Genomic DNA, 21,585 nt, shown 5'->3' on the forward strand with positions numbered 1-21,585 from the left:
AGAGGGAGGCAAGGTGGCCTGGGTCTGAACCTGAGAGTCAGAGGAGCAGGGGAAAGAATCATGTGACAGTCCGCGACCCCCCCCCCCACTGAGAATCACACCTCCAACAACCAGGTCATATAAATATATTATATGGTCGCACCTCATTTTTCCCCCAAAGGGAGTGGAAGGAGGCAGTGAGATCTGAAAACTAAACCTGAATATAATCTCTCTGAATCCTTCTTCACACCCTGAATTTAAGATTTGCAATAAGCTCACTGGGCGTTTTCCAGCTACTGTGAAAGTGTTAACCTGTAAGGAGTCGATTATATTGAAAATTATAATTTCCCTTTTAAATATATGATAGTATAACACGTCTGACTCCTCTTTGACTGTGAGCTCATTTTTTTAAAGTGTGACAGAGCCTATGTCTACACTAATGCAGATATTTGGAAATTGCAAATAACTGTGTAACAGCTCCGTTGCTCTATCGCCCCCTACTGGCCTCCGTGCTTGTTGGAACATTTGTGATCGTTTTTTGTGTTTTTTTTAGACGAGGGTCATGTGGTCGCATATTTCTTTTTACAAACAAAAAGTGAAAGAAGTGAAAGCTTATGTTCAAAAAATATCCACAGTAGTGCAGACAAGGCCTGAGAACATTTTCAGAAGCAGGTTGCACCAGCGACTCCTAAAACTTAAACCTAGCGTCGTCGTACATTAGCTCAAGTTCGCTTCATATATAAACATTACATTCAAGTTTCACAGATTTACACCATGTTAGCTCAAAGCACACAGACAGAGCACATACACACTTTACACGAGTCCTAACTAGTCACAATATTCCTTAAGTTTTAATGGTGCACCCTCATTGAATAAACCACTAACTCATACTTCCTGGATTCATGAAAGAAAACCTGCTGCAAACCATATTCACTGTGAGTAAAGATGCAAGATATGACAGCTCCCAAAAGTGAAGCCAAAGCATCCACATCGCCATCTGGTGGATGACTGTTATATTCACACTTCTATATTTACAGTCTATGGTGCAGCTCAGTCCAGAATGAATTAATTTAGCGTATTATCATATTGTTGCTGTTGCATTATTGTACCTCGAAGGGTGATGGCACTGTTTGACTTGTGTGATCCTCTGAGAGCGAAACGTCCCTCATGCGAACACAGTATAAAAGTTCCCGTACAGTACACAGAGAAGTGAACGTGACTGCTGAGCAACGAGAGAGGTTTTCAAGTAGAGTTTGTATTTTCTTTTTCACGGAGGCTCACGGACGCTGGAGTCAGTGCGACGGCTGGTCTCCGTCCTCCTCATCGCTCCAGGTGTCCAACCCGTCCGTCCCGAAGTACCGGTCCCCAAAGTCCCCTGAAAACACACAACAGTGGACTCAGAGACACTGTGTATGAAGAAAACAATAAAAAACACAACTAGAATACATAATAGTTGATTGATGATTGATTCCCAAACAGAAGAATAGATTTATATAACACACTACATTAAATTTCATCTTAATGTAACTATCTGTGTCCTCAGAGAAGAAACGGGTGGATCTGATATTGTGCCGTTTAGTTACAGAAGTGATCGAGAGGAGAGTTTGACTCGAGTCTGAAGTGACACAAGCATAAAATTTGAATCTGCTGGGACATGAAATGAAATCTGTCGGCTCGAAACACAGATGTTTGTTATCTGTCATCTGCGGAGAAGACCCTGGTGATTTTTTTATTTCCTGGATAAAACTTAAACAGTTGTGTAAGCTGAAAACCTCATGACTTTTATACAAAGTTCTTCTAAGGCTGAGAGACTTGAAACAGTTGGATAAGTTCCACTTTGGACAAACTATGTGACAGATGTGCTCTGATTCTGCTGTGTAGCAAGTTAAAAAGAGTGAGTTTGAGCATCTGTTGTCTTACCGATACCAGGAATTACATGTAAATTATCGTCCAGGCTCTTGTCCACAGCCGTGGTGATGATCTTCACCTTGGGGAAGGCGTAGGCTACAGAGTGAACCCCGAGCTCTGCCATCAACAGCGACACCAACATGATCTTCTCCTCTTGCACCTCGTGATCCTGATCAGCCGCACACACACACACACATCCACACAAACACACACACACACACACACACACGGGACAACTGTAAATACCTGCTTCATTATTATAATCATTATCAGGAGGACGATTTAAGCAGAAAGGGAAGAAATGATTTGACATTTCTCTCTGCAGAACAGGAGCTAATCAGCCGTCACCAGACAGAACACAGAGCTGACGGCTCCTGTTCTTACTGAGGAGTAATGATGTTAATCTGCACCCACCAACAGGACTCGTACTGCCATCATGGCAGCAGCGCCGGTGGACACTGTGCTGTCCATTAGGATGACATGATCTTCACTGATGTCTTTGGGCAGACGCAGGTAATGCAGCTGGCGAGGCCAGAGAGGAGGAGACAGGTTACCATGGTTACAGAATCAGGAAGGGTAGTTACCACGGAGACACATCATGTGGAAGAATGGAAAAAACAAGAAAAGAATCAAAACATTTTCATCTTTTATGTGTGATTGTGATTTTTTATCCGACATTTTGTAAAGTGAGAAACATGTAACACACATTAGCATCTTGATTACAGTTAGAGGAAAGATATTTAGCACTGAATGGGATCTTTGTATCTACCTCTGGTTCTCCTGAGTCGAGGTTGGTCTGGATCAGGATCTTGCCGATGCGGACGTCCTTGCACACGGCCCTGAGGGCGGGCTCCATGGTCTCTCCTGCCCGCAGGATGGACACACCGGTGATCTGTGGGTACGGACGTGATGACAAACACCCTGAGGACACGCTCGGCTGGGAGTTAACAAGACCTTGTAAAGCAGGAGCATCACTCACCCCTCTGCCGTTGTAGCTCCAGCCCTGGTACTCCTGGCCCTGTGGAGTCTGAACTACACACGCCTGTTAGCGGAGACACAAGAAAAGAGTTTTAACAGACTTAAACAAACACAAAGAACATGTAACTACTGACAGAAAAACTGTATCAGTTTTTTCCCAGATTCTCCTGCTTCCTCCCACAGTCCAAAGACTTGATTGCAGATGTGAGTATGATTGATTTTTTGGGTCTTTGTATGTTGGCCGTGCCCCATGCTGGAGAGCTGTCCAGGGTGCAGCCCGCCACTCACATAACTTCAGCTGGAAGTGGCTCCAACCACCCCATGTAGAATAGATCAAATTCCATTCAATTTTAATGGTATAGCCCCAAATCATCATATACATTATCTCAAGGCTCTTTACATCGAAGGCCGAGACCATATAAATTACAGAGAAACCCAACAATTCCCACGATGAGCAGCACTTTGGCGACTGAGAAGAGAAAATACTCCCTCATTATCTGCAAGAAACCTCCAGCAGAACCACGGATTGGAAATCTCAGCTCTGTTTTTTGGGCTCAGACGACACCTGAGAGGAAACATCTAAACGCTGCTGATTTCGTCAATCTGCCATTTGGAGGAGAGCAGGGTTTGTACAGTTGGAGCATCAGAGCCTTTTCATTTAAAAGCTGACAGCTCCAGTTTTAAAACAATTAGATCAGCGAGACTGAACCACAACAGTCAAGTGAAGTGAAGCACGTTAACGACCTGACGGAGGCTGTAAAACTCTGCAGAGCTGAGGGGGAAACTGCTGGTGATAATTACCTGTGGGCTCGTCACCACAAGACAACAATCCACACAGTGAAGTGAGGCGGTGCAGGACGAGTGATGTGATCGATCTTCAACACAAAAACATTGATAACAACCAAGTAAACGTTCAGACGTACCTGAGATGGTAGAAAAGTGAGAGAATGTTCTATCAGCAGCCGCATTAGTCTCTTGGAGTAGAAGATGAACTCGTCTCGACTGGTTTCCTGGTTCCTGCAGGAAAGCAAAAAATAAAATGATGGAGCTGTTGTTTGGACAGAAAGCTGCAGAGGAGCTCAGCTCACCTGATGATGGTGTGCAGACCTCGGACCTGCGGCGTGCTCTCCATCACGCTGAGCGTCTGAGGCAGAGGCTGCGTCTGCTGAGCCGAGGCCAGCAGAGCCCTGAGGACCGAGGACCGAGGACCGAGGACAGAGGACAGAGGACAGAGGACAGAGGACAGAGGACAGAGGACAGAGGACGGCTCGTTCAGATCAACACGGCTTCACTCGCTCGTCAAATGAGGCGGTTTGACTTTAATACGACGGAGAAGTTTCACAGAGACCCACACAGTCAACTCAAGAAGACCAAACCAGAGAGACCAGAGATACAGTAAGAAAAAACAAAGTCACAGAAGGCAAAGAGAGAATGTGGATCGGCGTACCTGACACTGAGCTCACGCTGCATAAAGAGAAGGACAATACAATAAAGATCAGAAGAATTAAAGGATTGTAAATGATGAGGCTATTTTTCATTGTTAATTCTTTATACTCCTGATTTAAGACCTGGCTCATGACATTTTTAAGGCATTTTTATGACCCTGCATAAACCCAAGATGTTCACAAGACTTTAAAGACAAAATTGTTTAAGTGCCGAAGCTCTGATTTCAGGTTATTGGACAGTTTGGGATTTTCTCTTCCTGTCTGTATGTTACGCCTTTCAGACACATGGTGGCGCCACCCTCCCTCCACTGCACAGCCTGTGTTTCTGCCCCTCACCTCCTCCAGCTGGCTGTGAACATGCTGGACTATAAGATCGATGGCCACCATATTCCCTCCACCTGGTAGAGGAAGAACAATGAAACAATTTTTTAAGACTGGCCTAAAAACCTTTTTATTCAAGAAGGCGTTTTTACTTTGAGTTGAGTTTTTTTTTTTTAGGACTTTGATTTTAACTATGTACTTGTGGCACTCTGAGATCCTCGGATGAAGAGTGCCTTACAAATAAAATGAATTATTATTATTATTACACACAGTGAGAGATGTTTGCTGATGTGTTCTCCGTATGAAAAATGAGGAAATTTAAATCTTCTCTCGCCTCTTGGCACAACGATATCCGCCAGCCTCATGGTCGGCTCGATGTACTGCTCAAAGGCCGGCTTCACAAACTTGTTGTACTGCTTGATGACGCCTTCGATGTCCCGCCCGCGCTCGGTGATGTCCCTGCGGAGCCGGCGGACCAGTCGAATGTCCGAGTCTGTGTCCACGAAGATTTTCATATCCAGGAGCTGCAGGAGGGAAGAGCAGAAGCAGTGTTCACTCAAACAATCCCTGCTGATGAGGACTTAGCCCCACAGAAGGATTTGTTCAAACAGAAAACACACCGGCTTACCTGAAGGAGCTCTTTGTCCGCGAAAGACATAATTCCTTCAAATATAATTACGCTGGCACCGTAAACATTTTTCTGCAGGAAGAGAAGGAAGAGGAGGAAGAGGAGGAAGAGGAGAGTTCAAAGCCAGAACACTGCAGCAGGAAGAGTCAGTTTTAAAAGATTAAAGCCGCAGAGTTCCACTTTGAGAAATAAGTTTATGAGGGAAAACATGTTTACAGAGGAAAAAAGTGAATCCAGTTCAAATCCTCCCTGAGACGTTTCTCTGCAGGAAGCAGGACTCACCCAGTCCTTCTGCCGGCCGTGCGTGTTGAAGTCGTACACCGGGATCTTCACGCTCCGGCCTTGCTTCAGTTTCCTGAGGGTGGCCTCCAGCAGCTCGAAGTCAAACGCCCCCGGGTGATCGAAGTTGTAGTCGTTGCTCGCCGCCAGGGTCTGTTCCTCCGGAGAGAGAACCTGGAAGCAGATTCACGCTCGGGTTCACGGGACGTTGATGATAAAGAAGGTTTGAAGAATTGAAAGGGGAAGTTTGACGTTTGGGGAAAACTTTTTTTTTTAATTTTTTTTTTTTTTTAACAAAATATATTTATTGAGTTTTACATATAAGAAACATACATTCAAACATTTATAAACATACAAACGTTTATGAACACCCCCCCAACCCACAATCAAACACTCAGGGTAAAGAAAAAGAGGCAGAAATCAAATAACTTAAAATAAGATTAACTCCTTGAATCTATCTAAGTTGTTTAATATTAAGTTGCCTTGTTTGCCTGCTACATTCATTTTAAATGATTTATCAGGACTGGGGTTGACCCTGGACAAGAGGAAAGCGTTGTTGGCGGGATTCACTGCTGCAAAAAAACTTGTTGCTACACGCTGGAAACCTCCACACTCACTTTCTTTCCGAGCATGGATTTTAACATACTTGGACATTGTCTATTTAGAACTGTCAACAGCTCGAGTACATGGAGCCAAAGAATCCGCTATAAAGGCCTGGGAATCGCTCCTAACTGTCCTCCGTGCGCTTCAACTGTAATATGTGATTAAGGTTTCTTTAGGAAGCTGGATCCGGGATGTGGGTGGTTTGTGTTTGGGGTAGTTTTATTTTATTTTATTCATTTATGTTATTTTATTTTATTTTATTTCCCTGTGATTTTATTACATACATATGTTATTGTTTTTGTATTAATGACCTATTGTATATTTGTGTTTGTTTATTTAATATTTTCATATATATATATATATTTTTTCTATTTTATTATTTGACTTATTCCTAGTTATTATTTTTCCTTTATTGTTTACCTTTGTGTGTCTATATACATTGACAGGTATGAGTACATGTGAATATATATGTTGTTATTGATTACTGTAACATTGATCTGTACCTTGCTACATTTCTCAGTAAAATAAAAAGTTGATCACAAAAAAAAATAAGATTAAATAAAAAAATAATAAAAAAAATACATATATAAAATATAAGAATAAATGGAAGTAAATAAAGACATAATTATACAAATACAAATAAATAAAATTCCAATTAATCAAATCAAAAGCCTAGATAAAATAACGTTCTCTTATTCATAATATTAGTTAGTTACAAATAATATATATCCTATTAGGTGCTGCTATTTTATTCTGTTTCACTCATTAATTTCCACTTGGTCACGTTTGGGGGAAACTTAGTTATGACCACTAAATGAAATGGGTTCTTCCAGCAGGTTTCATGGCTGTGGATGTTTTTTTGCATAATCCTGCTAACAACCAAACCAACCTGGAGGAAGTAGAAAGACAGACAACTGGTGTTTGTGTGACTCTCACCTTGTAGAAGGAGTCCATAGACAGCAGCACGACCCACGGCACATCCAGAGCCTCGATGATCTTATTGGCCACGGTGGTCTTTCCTGAGGCGCTGCCCCCACACAAGCCTGCAGACGTTTCAAAGGCCCATTACGTTTGCTTTTCAGGGTGAATCTTATAGGAAGTGTGCACGTGCGATTGCATTAAAGTGTTTATTGGTGAAATAAGGATGTGAGGGAAGCTTCTGCAGCTCAACAAAGGTAGTGAAAGAAACTGTGAGGACCAGTAAAACCAGTGCGTGTCCTACCGATGACAAAGGCGTCTTTTGACTGAGCTCCGTGCTCGTCATACCAGGGAGGTCGGCCGGCGGTGTAGACGGTGCGCGTGCCCGTGCGCAGCAGGGGAGGCTCCGTCGTGCTGAGGGACGTGGTGCTCTTCCTGCGAGGGGCCCCTGGGGGGGGCAGCAGCCGGTCCAACGAGTCCTCTCCACTGCCACTGGAAGAAACACAGCAAACAGCAGGACAGGTTACAGTCTGATGTCCCACAGCCTGAGAGTCCCACAGCCTGATGTCCCACAGTCTGATGTCCCACAGCCTGAAGTCCCACAGCCCGATGTCCCACAACCTGATGTCCCACAGCCTGATGTCCCACAGACAAGTCCCACAGCCTGATGTCCCACAGCCTGATGTCCCACAGTCTAAAGACCCACAGTCTGATGTCCCACAGTCTGATGTCACACAGTCTAAAGACCCACAGTCTGATGTCCCACAACCTGATGTCCCACAGTCTAAAGACCCACAGTCTGATGTCCCACAACCTGATGTCCCACAGTCTAAAGACCCACAGTCTGATGTCCCACAACCTGATGTCCCACAGTCTAAAGACCCACAGTCTGATGTCCCACAGTCTGACGTCACACAGTCTAAAGACCCACAGTCTGATGTCCCACAACCTGATGTCCCACAGTCTAAAGACCCACAGTCTGATGTCCCACAGTCTGATGTCACACAGTCTAAAGACCCACAGTCTGATGTCCCACAACCTGATGTCCCACAGTCTAAAGACCCACAGTCTGATGTCCCACAACCTGATGTCCCACAGTCTAAAGACCCACAGTCTGATGTCCCACAACCTGATGTCCCACAGTCTAAAGACCCACAACCTGATGTCCCATAGCCTGATGTCCCACAGTCTAAAGACCCACAGTCTGATGTCCCACAACCTGATGTCCCACAACCTGATGTCCCACAGCCTGATGTCCCACAGCCTGATGTCCCACAACCTGATGTCCCACAGTCTAAAGACCCACAACCTGATGTCCCACAGCCTGATGTCCCACAGCCTAAAGACACACAACCTGATGTCCCACAGCCTGATGTCCCACAGCCTGATGTCCCACAGCCTGATGTCCCACAGCCTAAAGACACACAACCTGATGTCCCACAGTCTGATGTCCCACAGTCTGATGTCCCACAGCCTGAGAGTCCTAAAGTCTGAAGTCCCACAGTATTATTATTATGAATAAACTATTTTATATTTACTCCACTTTATGTATCTTTCAAGATTCTAGATTCTTAATCCAGGAAATATGACACAAACCAGAGAATAAAACCATTTAAGTCAATTATCAATAGATTGATCAGAAACTGTTTTAATAGCTCATTGATTGATTGATTGTGTTTATGGCAAATATTTCAAAGTATCTGTCCCAAAATTAATGCATGAATACTAACGTGTGTATTTCTCTGTATTTCATACTTTTATGACGCAATCTTTTCCCTGATAACACATAAAAATGCAAATGTGATGTCATACTTAAATACTTGTGCATCTTCTCCCTGTTTCCTTCACAGAGTCGAAGCTGCTGTTTATTTCTCGGACCTGCTCATCTCAGTGCTGATGACTGTAATTAACATCTGACTCACACCACTGTTTACTACAGAAGATATAAAAGTCCGCTCAGCTTTTTGCGTCACACCCTCTGGAGACACGTTCAGGGACTCTGCTCCCGCCGGCTGTAATTAGTAACTCTGCTCGTTCACACGATACACAACGACTACAAATACGCACACAAAACCAGACAAACCGTAACTGGGAGGGAGGGAGGGAGGGAGGGAGGGGGGGCTGATGACTGTTTTGCATTTTGCAGTCTCAAAATGTTTGTTCAGTGATGACACACTACAGAGAAAACCTCTGAGACCCAAATACAACACCGCAAAAATCCCTGCAAGCATAACCCACATCCTGCTGTTCCTCTGACCTCTGTGCAAACCGTGTTTATAGACTATTAAGGGCACACACATCCACAGTGTGTGTGTGTGTGTGTGTGTGTGTGTGTGTGTGTGTGTGTGTGTTTGTGCACTGAGAGAGAACAACAACAACACAAACAGTCCGCTCCTACCTGCAGTCTGACCTCAGCGACCAGCAGCCAGAGATCCTGGCTCCGGTGCCGTCCAGCAGAGTCATGTCTGCTTCGGACGACAACCTCCTGCCGTCCAGCTCGCCTGTCACCGTGGCAACCTCGCCCCAAACAACAGCCCTCGGTTATAACACCGAGCGAAAGACGCGCACGTGTGCAAATTACAGCTGCTTCTGATTCAACTCTCTGTGGAGGCCAAACAATCGAAACAAATCTGACTTCTTCTCTCCACGTGTCCTTTTCTTCTGCCCGTTCACCTCTGTCTCTCTATGTGTGTTCATGAGTGTGTGTTTGTGTCTTTGTGTCTGTGTGTGGGGGACAAACACTAAGAGGATCACTGCAACACTGACAGCAAAGAACTGCTTGGCTGGTATTAATAGATGCTCCTGTAATCAGAAAGAGGACGGACTTCTTCAGCTGCTCCTTCCTCTCACTGATCTGATACACACTAACACACAAACAGACAGACACACACACACACACACACACACACACACTAATTCTTTACTCGATTAATCACTTTATACTTTAATGCTCTGAAGAGGCTGAATCAGAGACATGTTCTTGTTTGAGCCGAGTGAAATTTCAGTTTTTAACTTAAATTATTATTGTACAAGTCTAAGCCAATTGAAGCCATATATATTTACACAGGATTGAAATAGATTTACATCTGTAAAATATACAAAACTATTTTTTCCTCATTTTCTGACATTTGAAATAATCCGTATTGAAATAAATCATTAGTTGTAGCTCGAGCTTAACGTATAACAATGGATCATATGTGTGAAGTTAAATATTAATCTAGTGGAGTAGAAGTACTTTAAGAAGTGCTTGAGTACAATAGCTGTGTTTACTCACAAGTACTGGACTTAAGAATTGTTTGAAAGTACTTGTACTTAAGTATCTCTTTTTCCTGCTTCTTTAAATATTATCGCTATTTAATACAACTGTTGTTACTTTGCAGAAAATAATAATAAACAGACAAAAGCCATCATGCAATATTATATATTCATCAATCCAATAAGTCCCAAAACTACAACATTTAATTATTGCATAGACATATTAGTGCATTAGTAATGATGTATAACACTGAGTACTTATAATGGAATAATCTCGTGTTACTTTTTTACTTGTATATTACCCACTTAAGCACTGAACATGAATAAAAGGAGGATGGATGATTCATCATATTTAACAGAAATGTAAGGGTTGAAAATCCAACCTAACATTTTAGGCTACTTTGAATAATTTCATGTTTACATTATAAAGAATAAAATATATCTAAAAAAACCCATTATAACACATCAGTAAGTTCCACGCTGTAGATTAAAAACTGTAAATATCGGTATTTTATTTATTTCACATGATTTGAATTTGAGGGATAATCTCGTGGTTTCTCGTTCGTGTGACGCAACATCATCAGCTGCTTCTTTGCACCTGCGCGGTTTGACGCATCGGATGAATCTGCATCCACCGTCCGACATGAAACACACCGACTGTACACCTCATGCTATCGTTATCATTATTATTATTATTATTATGAATATTAATATCAGAGAAGAGACCTGTCACTGGACTCAGTGTGTCAGCGGCTCAGCATCAACACGCTGCTGCTGCTGCTGCTGGGTCAACAGAAAGGATCTTTCCAGGGAATCGAACCCAAACACACGTAACAATCATCTCAGCATCAAACCTGTCCGAGCGGGACGACATGATTCTCCCGAACTCCGTTTCCATGGGGATCCCGCGACCTCGGAGCCGGCATCGGCCGGTCAGAGCCATGGATGATTCCTGGTTCCCCCGAGCAGAGGGATTGTGGGTAATGTAGTTCAAACATCACGTGTCTCCACCACCTCTCTGAAGGGGGAGACTGTGGGAAATCATTTCCGCCAGTGAGAGGAAAAAAACTGATGAATGCTAAAATCAGAATGAGGAGTTTAAAAAGTCGGATTTATGATAGTAAATCAGATTAAGAGATTGAGAAGGAATAAACAAGATGGTAAATCAAATTATGGGACTAAAAAGTTTATTATAATGACTGTAAATCAAGATTATGAGATTAAAATGTCTTAATTATGAGATAGCAAATCAAAATTATGAGAATAAAGTCAAAACTATGACAGTTAATCAAATAGAGATTAAAAAGTCATAATTATGAGTAAAGAAATCATTATTTGGAGATAAAAAGTCATTATTTTGAGATAGCAGCCTAAGATGTATGAACTCCTTTTGCCTTTTACACATAAACATCACAGGAGGAGATTCTCGGCTCAGACACGTTCACAACAAGTCAGAAATGTCCAGAGCGTTCAGGTGAGAGCAGGACGTACAGAATCATCTCCACTGCAGAGATCACGTGTTTTTATTAAAGAACATAAAGAACACAGATTTATCGTCAAAAGCTCTTTTGACATCTTCATCTGTGTCTTCTACGTTTATCTCACCACTGAGATATTTGCATTGTGTGTTTATTTTTGCCTTTGTTGTGTTAGAAACGTCATCAACGCTGCAGAGGACCCCCGGCTGTTTTCTCACATCAGCTCAATCACACATTATCCAGAGATTCTACATGTGGGTCAGACCTCAGGCTCCGACTCTGACCTTTGTGTTTTCACATGCAGCCCACGGTAGAACGTCGGGAGATTATCTGGAGTTCAGTGCATGTCTGAAAGCAGCTTCTATCAATATTTTAAGATATGAAGTCATTATTATGAGTTACTACATCATTATTTAGAGTTCGGCATTCCTTCATTTCAAATTCACTATACAATTTGTAAGTTTTACAGAATTTTAAAGTGGCAAAATTGGCTTCCATACAACACACTTCTGACCTCTGAAAGAGAATTTGCAAAAATAAAACCAATAAAAATGGATGTTTTTTTTATTTATTTGTCCTTTTTTCAGACATTTAAAAAAGTTTGAAGGAGAGAGAAAGAGATAAAGAGAGAGAGAGAGAGAGAGAGAGAGAGAGAGAGAGAGAGAGAGAGAGAGAGAGGATCAGTCACTGTATTCAATCACAGAGAGGAGAGATAAATTGATGAAACAGATTGTCATGGTGCTTTTTCTCTCCACAGCTGCCAGTCCGTCCATGAAGAAGACGTCTGCTCATCGTGCACACGGTGAATGAAAAGCCTCCGACTTCCGTTTCATATAAAATTCAGGATGTCACTCGAGTTGATTCCACGAGTGTGATTCACAGTTGAGTTTTTTTGTTTCCATATATCCAGTAAATCCACAGCGTCCACTTCGTCCAGCCGTCAGACTATGATATCCTTCCAAAGGAGCCTGCTGCAAAAGAGAGAGAACATTAATAAATAAATAAAGTTCAGCACAAGTTCTCCTACTGTAAATCTGTCCTGCTGCTTTGGTATCATCTCCTCTGAAGCTCACTAATTAACAGACAGGAGCTGAAGTCAAGAATAACTTCATCTCTGTCTTTCTGAAAACATGAAACATGCTCCTGTGGGTAACTCTGTGCATGCTCGGATAAATCACCATTAATTACAGCAGCTTCTGTGCAAAACTGAAACCTTGATGTCAGCTTTTTGGGCAAGAAAAAAAAACTGGTAGTCTTCTGATACCAGCGTTGAAAATGCCTCAGACACTGCAGGCGATGAAGAGTCGGACATCGCAGAGTATGCAAATCTATGTACTGATCCAATTCCAACCTCTTTTAAGAATATTAGTTTCACCCAGAGGAAACCGCAATTTTCCTTTTCAAGAATTTACTTCATCTTGGTCGCTAAAAAACAGCAGCTGCACCGAAACTGCCACCGGCAAGTAAAGGCTTTTCAGAGCGTGGGAGAAGAAGTGTCAGCGATGTCGAGCATTTCACGCTGGAATGTCCCACAAGTTAAATGTTGACGTGTCCACATACAAGACTGAAGGGTTTGTCTTTGTGTTTCTTCAAAGGGGTTTCAACCTGAGCCGTACAACAATGATAGTAATCATCACTTCTGTACAGGTATAGGAGCGTTTAGCTGTTAAAATAGGTTCTAAAAGTTTCCAGACGCAAACGCACTGGCGTGGGATCGGTACTCGGTATCGGCCAATACGCAAAATCAGTATCAGGAAGGGAAAAATTGGATTGAAACTTCTCTAGAGAAAACTACAGCTCGATGAAACTTGGTTACTTCTAAATCCTGAAAAATCATCATCCCTTTCTTCTAAATTTGTTCATCACCATCTTCAGTTCAGATTTTCTGCAGCTATGGAGGGAGGTTATGTGTTGAAAGAAGATTGGGCTCTGCTCAGTTACCGGAGCAGACAGTGGACACCAGGGAAGTTACGAATCCCAGCTGGGAAATAATCCCACATCTAACCACCTGACTGTCATTTTACACTTTTCTACAACTTAAACAAAAAGATCTAACCAGAGCCAGACACACCGTTTTCAGCCTGAAGCTCTATTTCCACTGTACAGGTCTGATTGTGGATATATTTCCCAAAAAGCTGAACTATACCTCAAAAGGAAAGGTTTGTGAACTGAGTGGTAGAAAGTTGAAACACGCTCACCTCTGCTGAGCAGCTGCAGGTTGCGTCCCTCCTCCTGAACCTGGAGCTGCAGCACCTGTTGCAGCAGCTCCTGTCGAAGCGTCTCCTGAACCAAACCCATCCTCTCCAGCTTCTCCCCGTTCAGACGCAGCAGCGCCCGGCCTGTGATGGCGTGGTGGGAGAAGGCCTCCACGTAGGTCAGGTAGTTGTGAGGACAGTGCTTCTTCAGCCATTTGCAAACGTCTTGCTGTGACCAGAGCACGACCGGGCGGATCAGGCTCGGCTGTGTCGGGCTCGTGTGATAAATCCCATAATTGTCATGGGAACGGTACTGAAACAAGAGAAAAGGTGGACATGTATTAAAGGAACAGTGTTTGTGACTTAATGCATCTTTGTATTAAAGCTCGTAATGTTTCAGCAGGAAAGTTTAAATGTTAGAACTTATATGCTGCTTTTCAAGTATCGACCATTAACTGGGCTTTACAGTGAAAGTCCCATTCACACTTTCATATTCATACGTCCTTCTATACACAGAGGTTTCTCTATCTAAACCCTTAGGCACAACATGGGGATGTTCATAGATCCCAGTGAAAAAGTGAGGACTTTTGAATATTTAATTTATGGAATGAAGGAGAGTTGCAGTGGGGATTTATAAGCTCCACTAGAATTCATGGAAACTGGTTCAGTTATTTATTTAGTTATCAGTAAGTACAATGAAAACATAACATAACCTTCTTGAACTATGTACATGTGACATGAGAACCACCCGGGTTGAAACACTGCACATTAAAAAACACTTGATGAAGGAAAATTCCCATTTGAATGATGATGATTCAGCATTCAACACCTTCAGGCAAACAGGTCGTGGTGCAGACACGTACATGATTCATATGCAGATACATGCACAGGAACAGGTTTCAAACTCATTAAAGCAAATGGGAAAGACGGCGACCATATGTGCACGTAGATCAAACACGACATTAAGGGACATCAGCAGCAGCAGCAGCACGGACACAGGAGCGTGCAGGGAGGTGTGATCCTGAGATGCAGCTCTTTAATCTTTAAGATGTACAGGATGTAAAACGGTGGAGGAGAAATCAAACTGGGCTTTTGATCAGTCAATCAGTTTTTAATAATTCAGAGTTCCTCAGACAGTTTGATATGTGAGATAATACTGATGATGTATCTCTAAAGAGAAACATGTTACTGTTTGATTCTAAGAATCTCCTCTGGCCACAGATCCATGTTTTAATATGCTCATATGTTCAAGTAAGGAGAACTGAGGCTCATCGAGTTAATTACTTTATTCAAACGTCTTCATCAGACATCTGTGCAGGAGATTAGTCTTCATCAAACTAGAAGGGCTCTCAGAGAAAACACACCTCTGCCAAGGCTCAACAGTTCCCTTTTGAAACCACAACATCTAGATCCAGTGAGTTTAGATCTGCACCAAATTCACAAGGTTCCTAAATACCAGTCTCCTAAACGAACCTTTTTGTTTTTTCCTTCGAGATCTGTGAATTATGCTCCAAGAAATCAAGGAAAAGGTTGAAAAACAACTGTGCAATTTTAAAGACAGTGAATTTTTGCAGAATCTTGCATAGAAAACAGACGCGTGAATGAAAATTGTGTTCATAATCCTAAAAACATCTTCACACTCACACTTATACTTGAGACCTGTACTTAAATCTAATTTCCCACGACAAGAGCTGACAAAAAAAAGGAGGACAAGTGCTAAAAATCAAATCCAATGTTTCTCTATCAACAAGTAAATTCTGAATACTCAAACAGCGTGAACAGAAACACCCCAGACAAAGAGTCATTCATTAACAATGTGTGGTTTCCTTTTCAAGTCTGTCTCTTGACAGACGTCCAAACCACCGCGGTCACAGAGTTTTATTACATTTTTTGCTTTTATCTTTTGACGTGAAGAACAAAGCATTTCAGCTCCGTGAAGCACTACAGGTTTTTTTGTCGTAAACAGTATTTATCACCTCACACTTGACTATGGAACCTGACTAATGTGAAAGTGTTTCCTAATATCCTGCACAGCAGCCATCACAGCCTCTATGTGAATGTTTTGAGTTCTAAAAGCGCGACACATATATTATGAATTCCAACATGTTTAATATGGTGCAAACATTTTCCTCATTTCATCAATATTGAATTACTAGGAACGTGTGGAACGGCTGTAAAACTGTGGGGGACTAATCGAACTCTTTCATCAGTCAGGCCGTTTACATTTTTTTTATTTTTTCTCAGAGTGCTCTGTCCCCAAATCCCCTCTGTCCCCACTTGTGCTGCAGGCAACGATTTTCATTATTAATTAACATGCAATTATTTTGTTGATGCAGCGATTCATTGTTTTGCTGATGTCCAGATGTCAGAAAACTAGGAAAAATGGCAAATCGCAATTTCCTGAGGCCCCGAAGTGACGTCTTTAAACATTTGTTTTGTCTGAACAATGGTTAAAAAACACAAAACAGCCTTTTCAGTTAAATATGAAATAAGACGGAGAAAAGCAGAACACCATTCAGAAGCTGGAATTAAGGAATGTTCTTACGTGTTCAATGACTTTCATGACAAAGAGATAACAAAAACGTGTCTTTAAACGATTATGGAAAGTATTGTGTGGTTCTGCAGTGGCTGGATAAATGATGGAGGTATTCATGTGACTGAGAGATAATGTAATGAGTGTTTACAGTTTCTTCCATACACACATGGTATGGAAGAGAGGAGGGAGAGTGGAGGAGGGGACGAGAGTTTCCCGCTGAGAAACAGTAAAATACACATGTTCCACATCCTCCGAACACACGTCTCTGATTAAGTTTAAGTTCCTCAAGACGAAAATAAACCGACCACGACGTTATGTGCATCTAAACGGATTGAAAGCAAACAAGCCAACACATTGTGCACAACTCTGTTATCAGCCCGGCCCAGTTCTGTGTCTGCAGCTTTGGCTTCAGCTCATAACCGTCTTTCAAGAGCCTTTCATCGGGTGAAGACAAAGGCACGGACTCTCCGACTCGTTACCAAGGGCTTTAAATGAGGCCATTTCACAATAAAAAAAATGGATCCTCGCTGAATGTAGGGAGCAGACAATGCTGCATCAGATAAGAAAAATCATTATCGAGAGAAAGATTGAATTTAAACTGAGGCAGAATCACGACTGGAAGGGACGACGCTTCACATTAAGAGATTTATTTATAAAAAAAAAGGCTTTGCATAATGATTATTAACACAACAACCACCGACTGTATGATTCTGTCTCCCTCTGCTCCCAGCAGGAGAATCACTGTGGTGCTGCAGTGTAAAGTGGTGAGTGACCTGTGCTATTGAAGTCATGCTAAAAGGCTGTTAGTGCCCACCGACCCGCTGGGCCAGAGCAGCGTCCATTCTCTGCTCACAAAGTGTCCATTTGCATCAGAGGACGGTGGCTGACCACATTAAGCAGAGTTTCTTCTTTCAGACGTTTCCATACAGACGTCTGAAAGGTTTTTATGTTGATAAGACGACGAGGAAAAGATTTGCTTTCATGAGGGAGCATTGGATTTGTTATTTTTGCTGGAAGTGAAATTGAAAGTTGCAAAACAAGGAGCAGAAGCGTCTTCTTGTTGTGAGTCTCTAATGATCTGTTGTTTCTCGTAATGCACCAACGATAGTGAAAATCAAACACAAACATTTTTTATTTTTCAGTTATTTGGAATCATCCAGGAAAAGATTTGTTCAAACCAAACGGTTATTTTCTCTGATTCCAGTGTTTGAAGTCGAGCTGAATTTGAGACGACTTCACTTTTTGTCAATTTAAAGATAAACTACTGCAGCTTTTGTGATTTCTTTTTGCATTTTCTCACATTATTGTAGAAAGAAGAAACAGCCTTTGCATGCACCCTCTCGTCATTGTGTATGCGCTGCGCAATACTCGACCCGAGATGCATCAGTGCATCTCGGGTCAATCGCTGCTGACCTCGACTTGAACTGACGCATGGACTGAATTAACCTACTTTAATGCCTGAATTCAGGAATTGCACAAAAACACAGAGATGTCTTCATGCACGTGCAGCTACCAGGCTTCGTTTTAAGTCTCAAAGAACTAGCTGACAACATCAGCACTGTAGCTGCTCTCTCTGAGGTTTCTGTGATTTGTCCAGATTTCAAAGGATTTCTTCAGTAGTTCTTCCTCACTCTCGAGGTTTAGAGACAGAGGATGTCGCAGCTTGTTCAGCCCTGTGAGGCTAAACGTGATTTGTGAAAGCTATAGTTTCTCACTTACTAACTTTAACATAGTTTTCCAATAGATGTTTGTTAACTGTCTCTCTTTCGTGGGCCAGGGTCTGACTAAACTCACAGTAACTAGTCCTCCTACCTCACCAATCTGTACGATACCTCATGATTTTAATCAGGACGTTTAGTAACCGAGGAAGTAATTGAATCACACGTAATGGACGAAGCATCAGCTGACTATGACAGCACTCCTGTGGGGGCTGTTGATATTTAAAGTTACATAAGAGACAACTTCTCCTGCCACAGATATATTGAATCAACCGAATGACCAGTGATGAACAAGAGGCTCCCTGTGCCGTGACGCCACACCTCACCCCACTCAGTTCAGGTTTCAGTGGAGTCAAGTTGCGTTTGATTGGCTGGAGCCTGAGCTTCAAGGGAGCATCTAGAAAACCAACACTTCAGTCTTCTTCTCCTCAGCAAGACTCGACATTCAGTTGGTAACGACAAACATATCCCCATTTCAATCCATCATCTATATCCCTTATACTTTAAACTTCCCTATTAACCTAGCCTCCAATTTGCATGCCTTAGGGCTATGGGAGGATGCTGCAGTCCCAACTGGGATTTAAACCAGTAACCTTTTTCTTGCTTATTTGTAAATAAACTTACATATAAGTCTGATTCCACTTTGAACTTGAGCGATTGAACTCGACTGTTATAAGAAATCACATCCAGAGTTTTATTTGATTATAATCTGATCCTGTCAGTTTGTTTTGTGAAATCTTAGGTGAAGACAAAATGAAACTTGGAGGTTGTCACACTTCATCAGTCGCTGAACTAAACGTGCTGCTTGAGGAGTTGACGTCATGAAGAGGTTCAGTACCTGCAGGGCCTCAGTGCCCGGCTGCTGCAGCAGCTTCACCGTCCGGCCTCCTGCTGTTTTCTGTCCACGTCCATCGTGCCAGGTGAGGTTCCCACCCGTCCGCCGACTCAGCTGGTGCTTGAAGTCCTCGGACAGAGCCCTGTACTCCACAGCTGGCCTGACGAAACTGAAACTGGATGCCGCTGGAGAGATAAAAGGAGGAGGAGGAGGAGGAGTGATTACAGAGCTGCACCTGAACGCAACAACTGACTAACCTGAAAACAGTCAAGTGCTTCTCTGCAAAATCCCCCCCAGCTCTGCATGACTCGAAAACTAATTCCAGTGCACCTTGACAGCTCGTCATTCAGGGATGATGAAGTCATTAAGTCTCACTGAGAAGAAACTGAGGAGGCATGAGGCAACGCTCAGAGTTCTCTAAGCCTGGACAAGCTCCGGGGTGATTCCTGTATATCAGTGGTCAGGTGTGAGTATTTTTATGTGCAGTCTTGCAGGTGAAGAATGTCAGAGCTGTGAGACGAGCCATTTCTTCATCATTACGAAGAAGCCTGTAGGCAAACATCCAAGCCCGCTCAACAGCAGGTGGCTTCCCAACATCCAGTAATTAAAGAAAGTGTGCAACTCCAGTAAACATGCTGTTACTGGCACCGACTCTGGCAGGAGGCCACGGGTCATTACTGATTCATGTGCCAGATTGGAAGGATTTTCTCGCCGCGTCGAAGCCATGTGTGTGCACGTGTGTGTGTGTGTGCGTTAACGTGAACTCTCAACAGACTATCTTAAATTGACTAAGAGAATCCGAAAGCAGGACAGAACCGGAGAGAGTGTCGTGGGGCGTGAGGGTTGGAGGAGATCAAACGAGCGTCTTTTGGTTTTTCCTCTCTTTGTGTTATTTCCTTTCTGCCATGCAACACCTCCCGCTGAGAAGTGGAGCAATCAGAGCCCTGAACTCATCAAGGCAAACCGCCAGCATCAGATTGTTATGAATACGACTCTATGGGCGCTTTTAGATTCTTTGAGGTGTAACTCCAACACTGTGTGCGTATGAACCTTCATTCACAGCTTTATTACTCCCCCCAGGCTGCGGCTGTAAACACAAATGTGCTGCTTTCACTGATTAAATACAGATAATTAAGACCATTTGTCAGTCTTTGCTTTTTCCCTCTAGTTTTACTATGGGAGGGAAAAATTCCTCGTTAACTAACCACACACGTTTAAACTGCAGCCACCGCACAGAAAAACACTTTCATTGACTAAAGTCACATTAAGCTGTGAAGAGTTTCCTCAGTATTTAGTTTGGATGGTATTTCTGAGACAAAAGCGACACAGAAAGAGACAGTTTCCTGTCGGAGGCTGAAGCCATAGAACATAATGTGATGGAGCGACAGGGTGAAAGGATCCTCATGATGGAGTAAATCACAGCTGAGACTGAACAGCTTTGCTCAGAGATAGTCACCATTCACACAGGCGACGTCAGAGCTCCAACCCCAATGCTGTTTTTAATTCACTCCATCTTATTTGTCTTTATTTACTTATCAGAAATGTGTACGTGTCACCAACCTTCACCTGGATTGTCCCACTTTACATTTTAGGCGAATAGTCAGAAAAAAATCAACTATGCGAAAATCATATTAAAAAAGGTTTTGAATGGAAACTTTAGGATTCCTGACCACAGCAGCACTGAGACCTGTCAGGGGACAGAATGTTCATCTTCTCATATGTTGTCCGTTAACGTGTGGAATTAAAAAACAACAACACACAAACTACACTCCAATCTTCATCCAGATTATTCTACGGTTTTGCAAAAGCCCATTAATTCAGAATAAAGTATTAGAATGGTGTTAAAGGGGAACTTTAGGATTCCTGACACCATCAAACTGGTGATGCTGGCTTCGTCCAGTGAGCTGTCCGTTTCAGCACCAGCTCATTGTCCATCAGACCCCCCCCCCCCCCTCATTAAAACCTTATTAATTAATGACCCTCATACATATCCTTTGATTTTTCTTCTTTCTAATTGTTTTAAGCAGATTTGCTGATGTTGTTCTCAGCTGCAGATGTGATGTTTGGATCTTGGGTGAATCTTAAATGATGGTTTCCAGGCCACATGCAGGCGCTTTGAGACCAGATTCAAATCACTGACACACCTGACAAACCGGTCCCACAAGTGCTGAGCTGAACGAACCACAACAGACGTGGCTCCAACATGTTCCAAGTTTCCATTTCCTTCATAGCGACTTTAAAGAAACAAGCTCCACATTGTGAATAGCGCGTAAAGCTGCTGCCTACCGTCCACAGCCATGGTGTTCCAGTGAATCTACTCCAAGTCTCCCATCGCCTCCGGAGCTGCTGGTCCTGCGTCCTCTTCCTCCTCCTCCTCTTCCTCTGTGGTGTTTACAACTTTGACTGAGGTGTGGATGAAGGACCGTCGCTCCTCATCCTCCCGGTGGAAAAGCCTCCAAAAGCGTAAAAATCCGAGCGCGCACGGAGTCCTCTCCGCAGCTGGAGGAGT

General features: G+C 42.9%; 2 protein-coding genes across 2 annotated transcripts; both read right to left on the reverse strand.

Moving 5' to 3' along the window:
* Positions 1 to 1,271: 1,271 nt before the first annotated feature.
* Positions 1,272 to 11,257, reverse strand: uckl1a (uridine-cytidine kinase 1-like 1a). Its single transcript, XM_061074283.1, has 15 exons — positions 11,169 to 11,257; positions 7,364 to 7,551; positions 7,078 to 7,184; positions 5,542 to 5,712; positions 5,260 to 5,331; positions 4,966 to 5,155; positions 4,647 to 4,708; positions 4,313 to 4,329; positions 3,954 to 4,052; positions 3,789 to 3,882; positions 2,867 to 2,929; positions 2,657 to 2,779; positions 2,302 to 2,409; positions 1,900 to 2,056; positions 1,272 to 1,354 (listed from the first exon to the last, which is right to left on the reverse strand). Exons 1-15 carry the CDS (start codon positions 11,255 to 11,257, stop codon positions 1,272 to 1,274), a joined length of 1,623 nt encoding a protein of 540 aa, XP_060930266.1.
* Positions 11,258 to 12,737: 1,480 nt separating this feature from the next.
* On the reverse strand, positions 12,738 to 21,375 carry samd10a (sterile alpha motif domain containing 10a). The gene is made up of 4 exons (XM_061074291.1): positions 21,363 to 21,375; positions 19,080 to 19,261; positions 13,991 to 14,300; positions 12,738 to 12,760 (listed from the first exon to the last, which is right to left on the reverse strand). Exons 1-4 carry the CDS (start codon positions 21,373 to 21,375, stop codon positions 12,738 to 12,740), a joined length of 528 nt encoding a protein of 175 aa, XP_060930274.1.
* Positions 21,376 to 21,585: the final 210 nt, after the last annotated feature.

Source organism: Limanda limanda, chromosome 7 (genome assembly GCF_963576545.1).
Source record: "Limanda limanda chromosome 7, fLimLim1.1, whole genome shotgun sequence".
In the NCBI taxonomy this organism is placed as follows: Eukaryota; Metazoa; Chordata; class Actinopteri; order Pleuronectiformes; family Pleuronectidae; genus Limanda; species Limanda limanda.

Excerpts from the sequence above, each read along its gene's own strand:
- uckl1a (XM_061074283.1), bottom strand. The coding sequence starts at position 11,257 with ATGGCTCTGACCGGCCGATGCCGGCTCCGAGGTCGCGGGATCCCCATG. Across the intron at positions 5,332-5,541 it reads ACGGCCGGCAGAAGGACTGG|AAAAATGTTTACGGTGCCAG; the intron begins GTGAGTCCTGCT and ends CTCTTCCTGCAG. Across the intron at positions 1,355-1,899 it reads ACATGTAATTCCTGGTATCG|GGGACTTTGGGGACCGGTAC; the intron begins GTAAGACAACAG and ends GTGTGTTTTCAG.
- samd10a (XM_061074291.1), bottom strand. Across the intron at positions 14,301-19,079 it reads CGGGCACTGAGGCCCTGCAG|TACCGTTCCCATGACAATTA; the intron begins GTACTGAACCTC and ends CTCTTGTTTCAG. Across the intron at positions 12,761-13,990 it reads CCTGCAGCTGCTCAGCAGAG|GCTCCTTTGGAAGGATATCA; the intron begins GTGAGCGTGTTT and ends CTTTTGCAGCAG.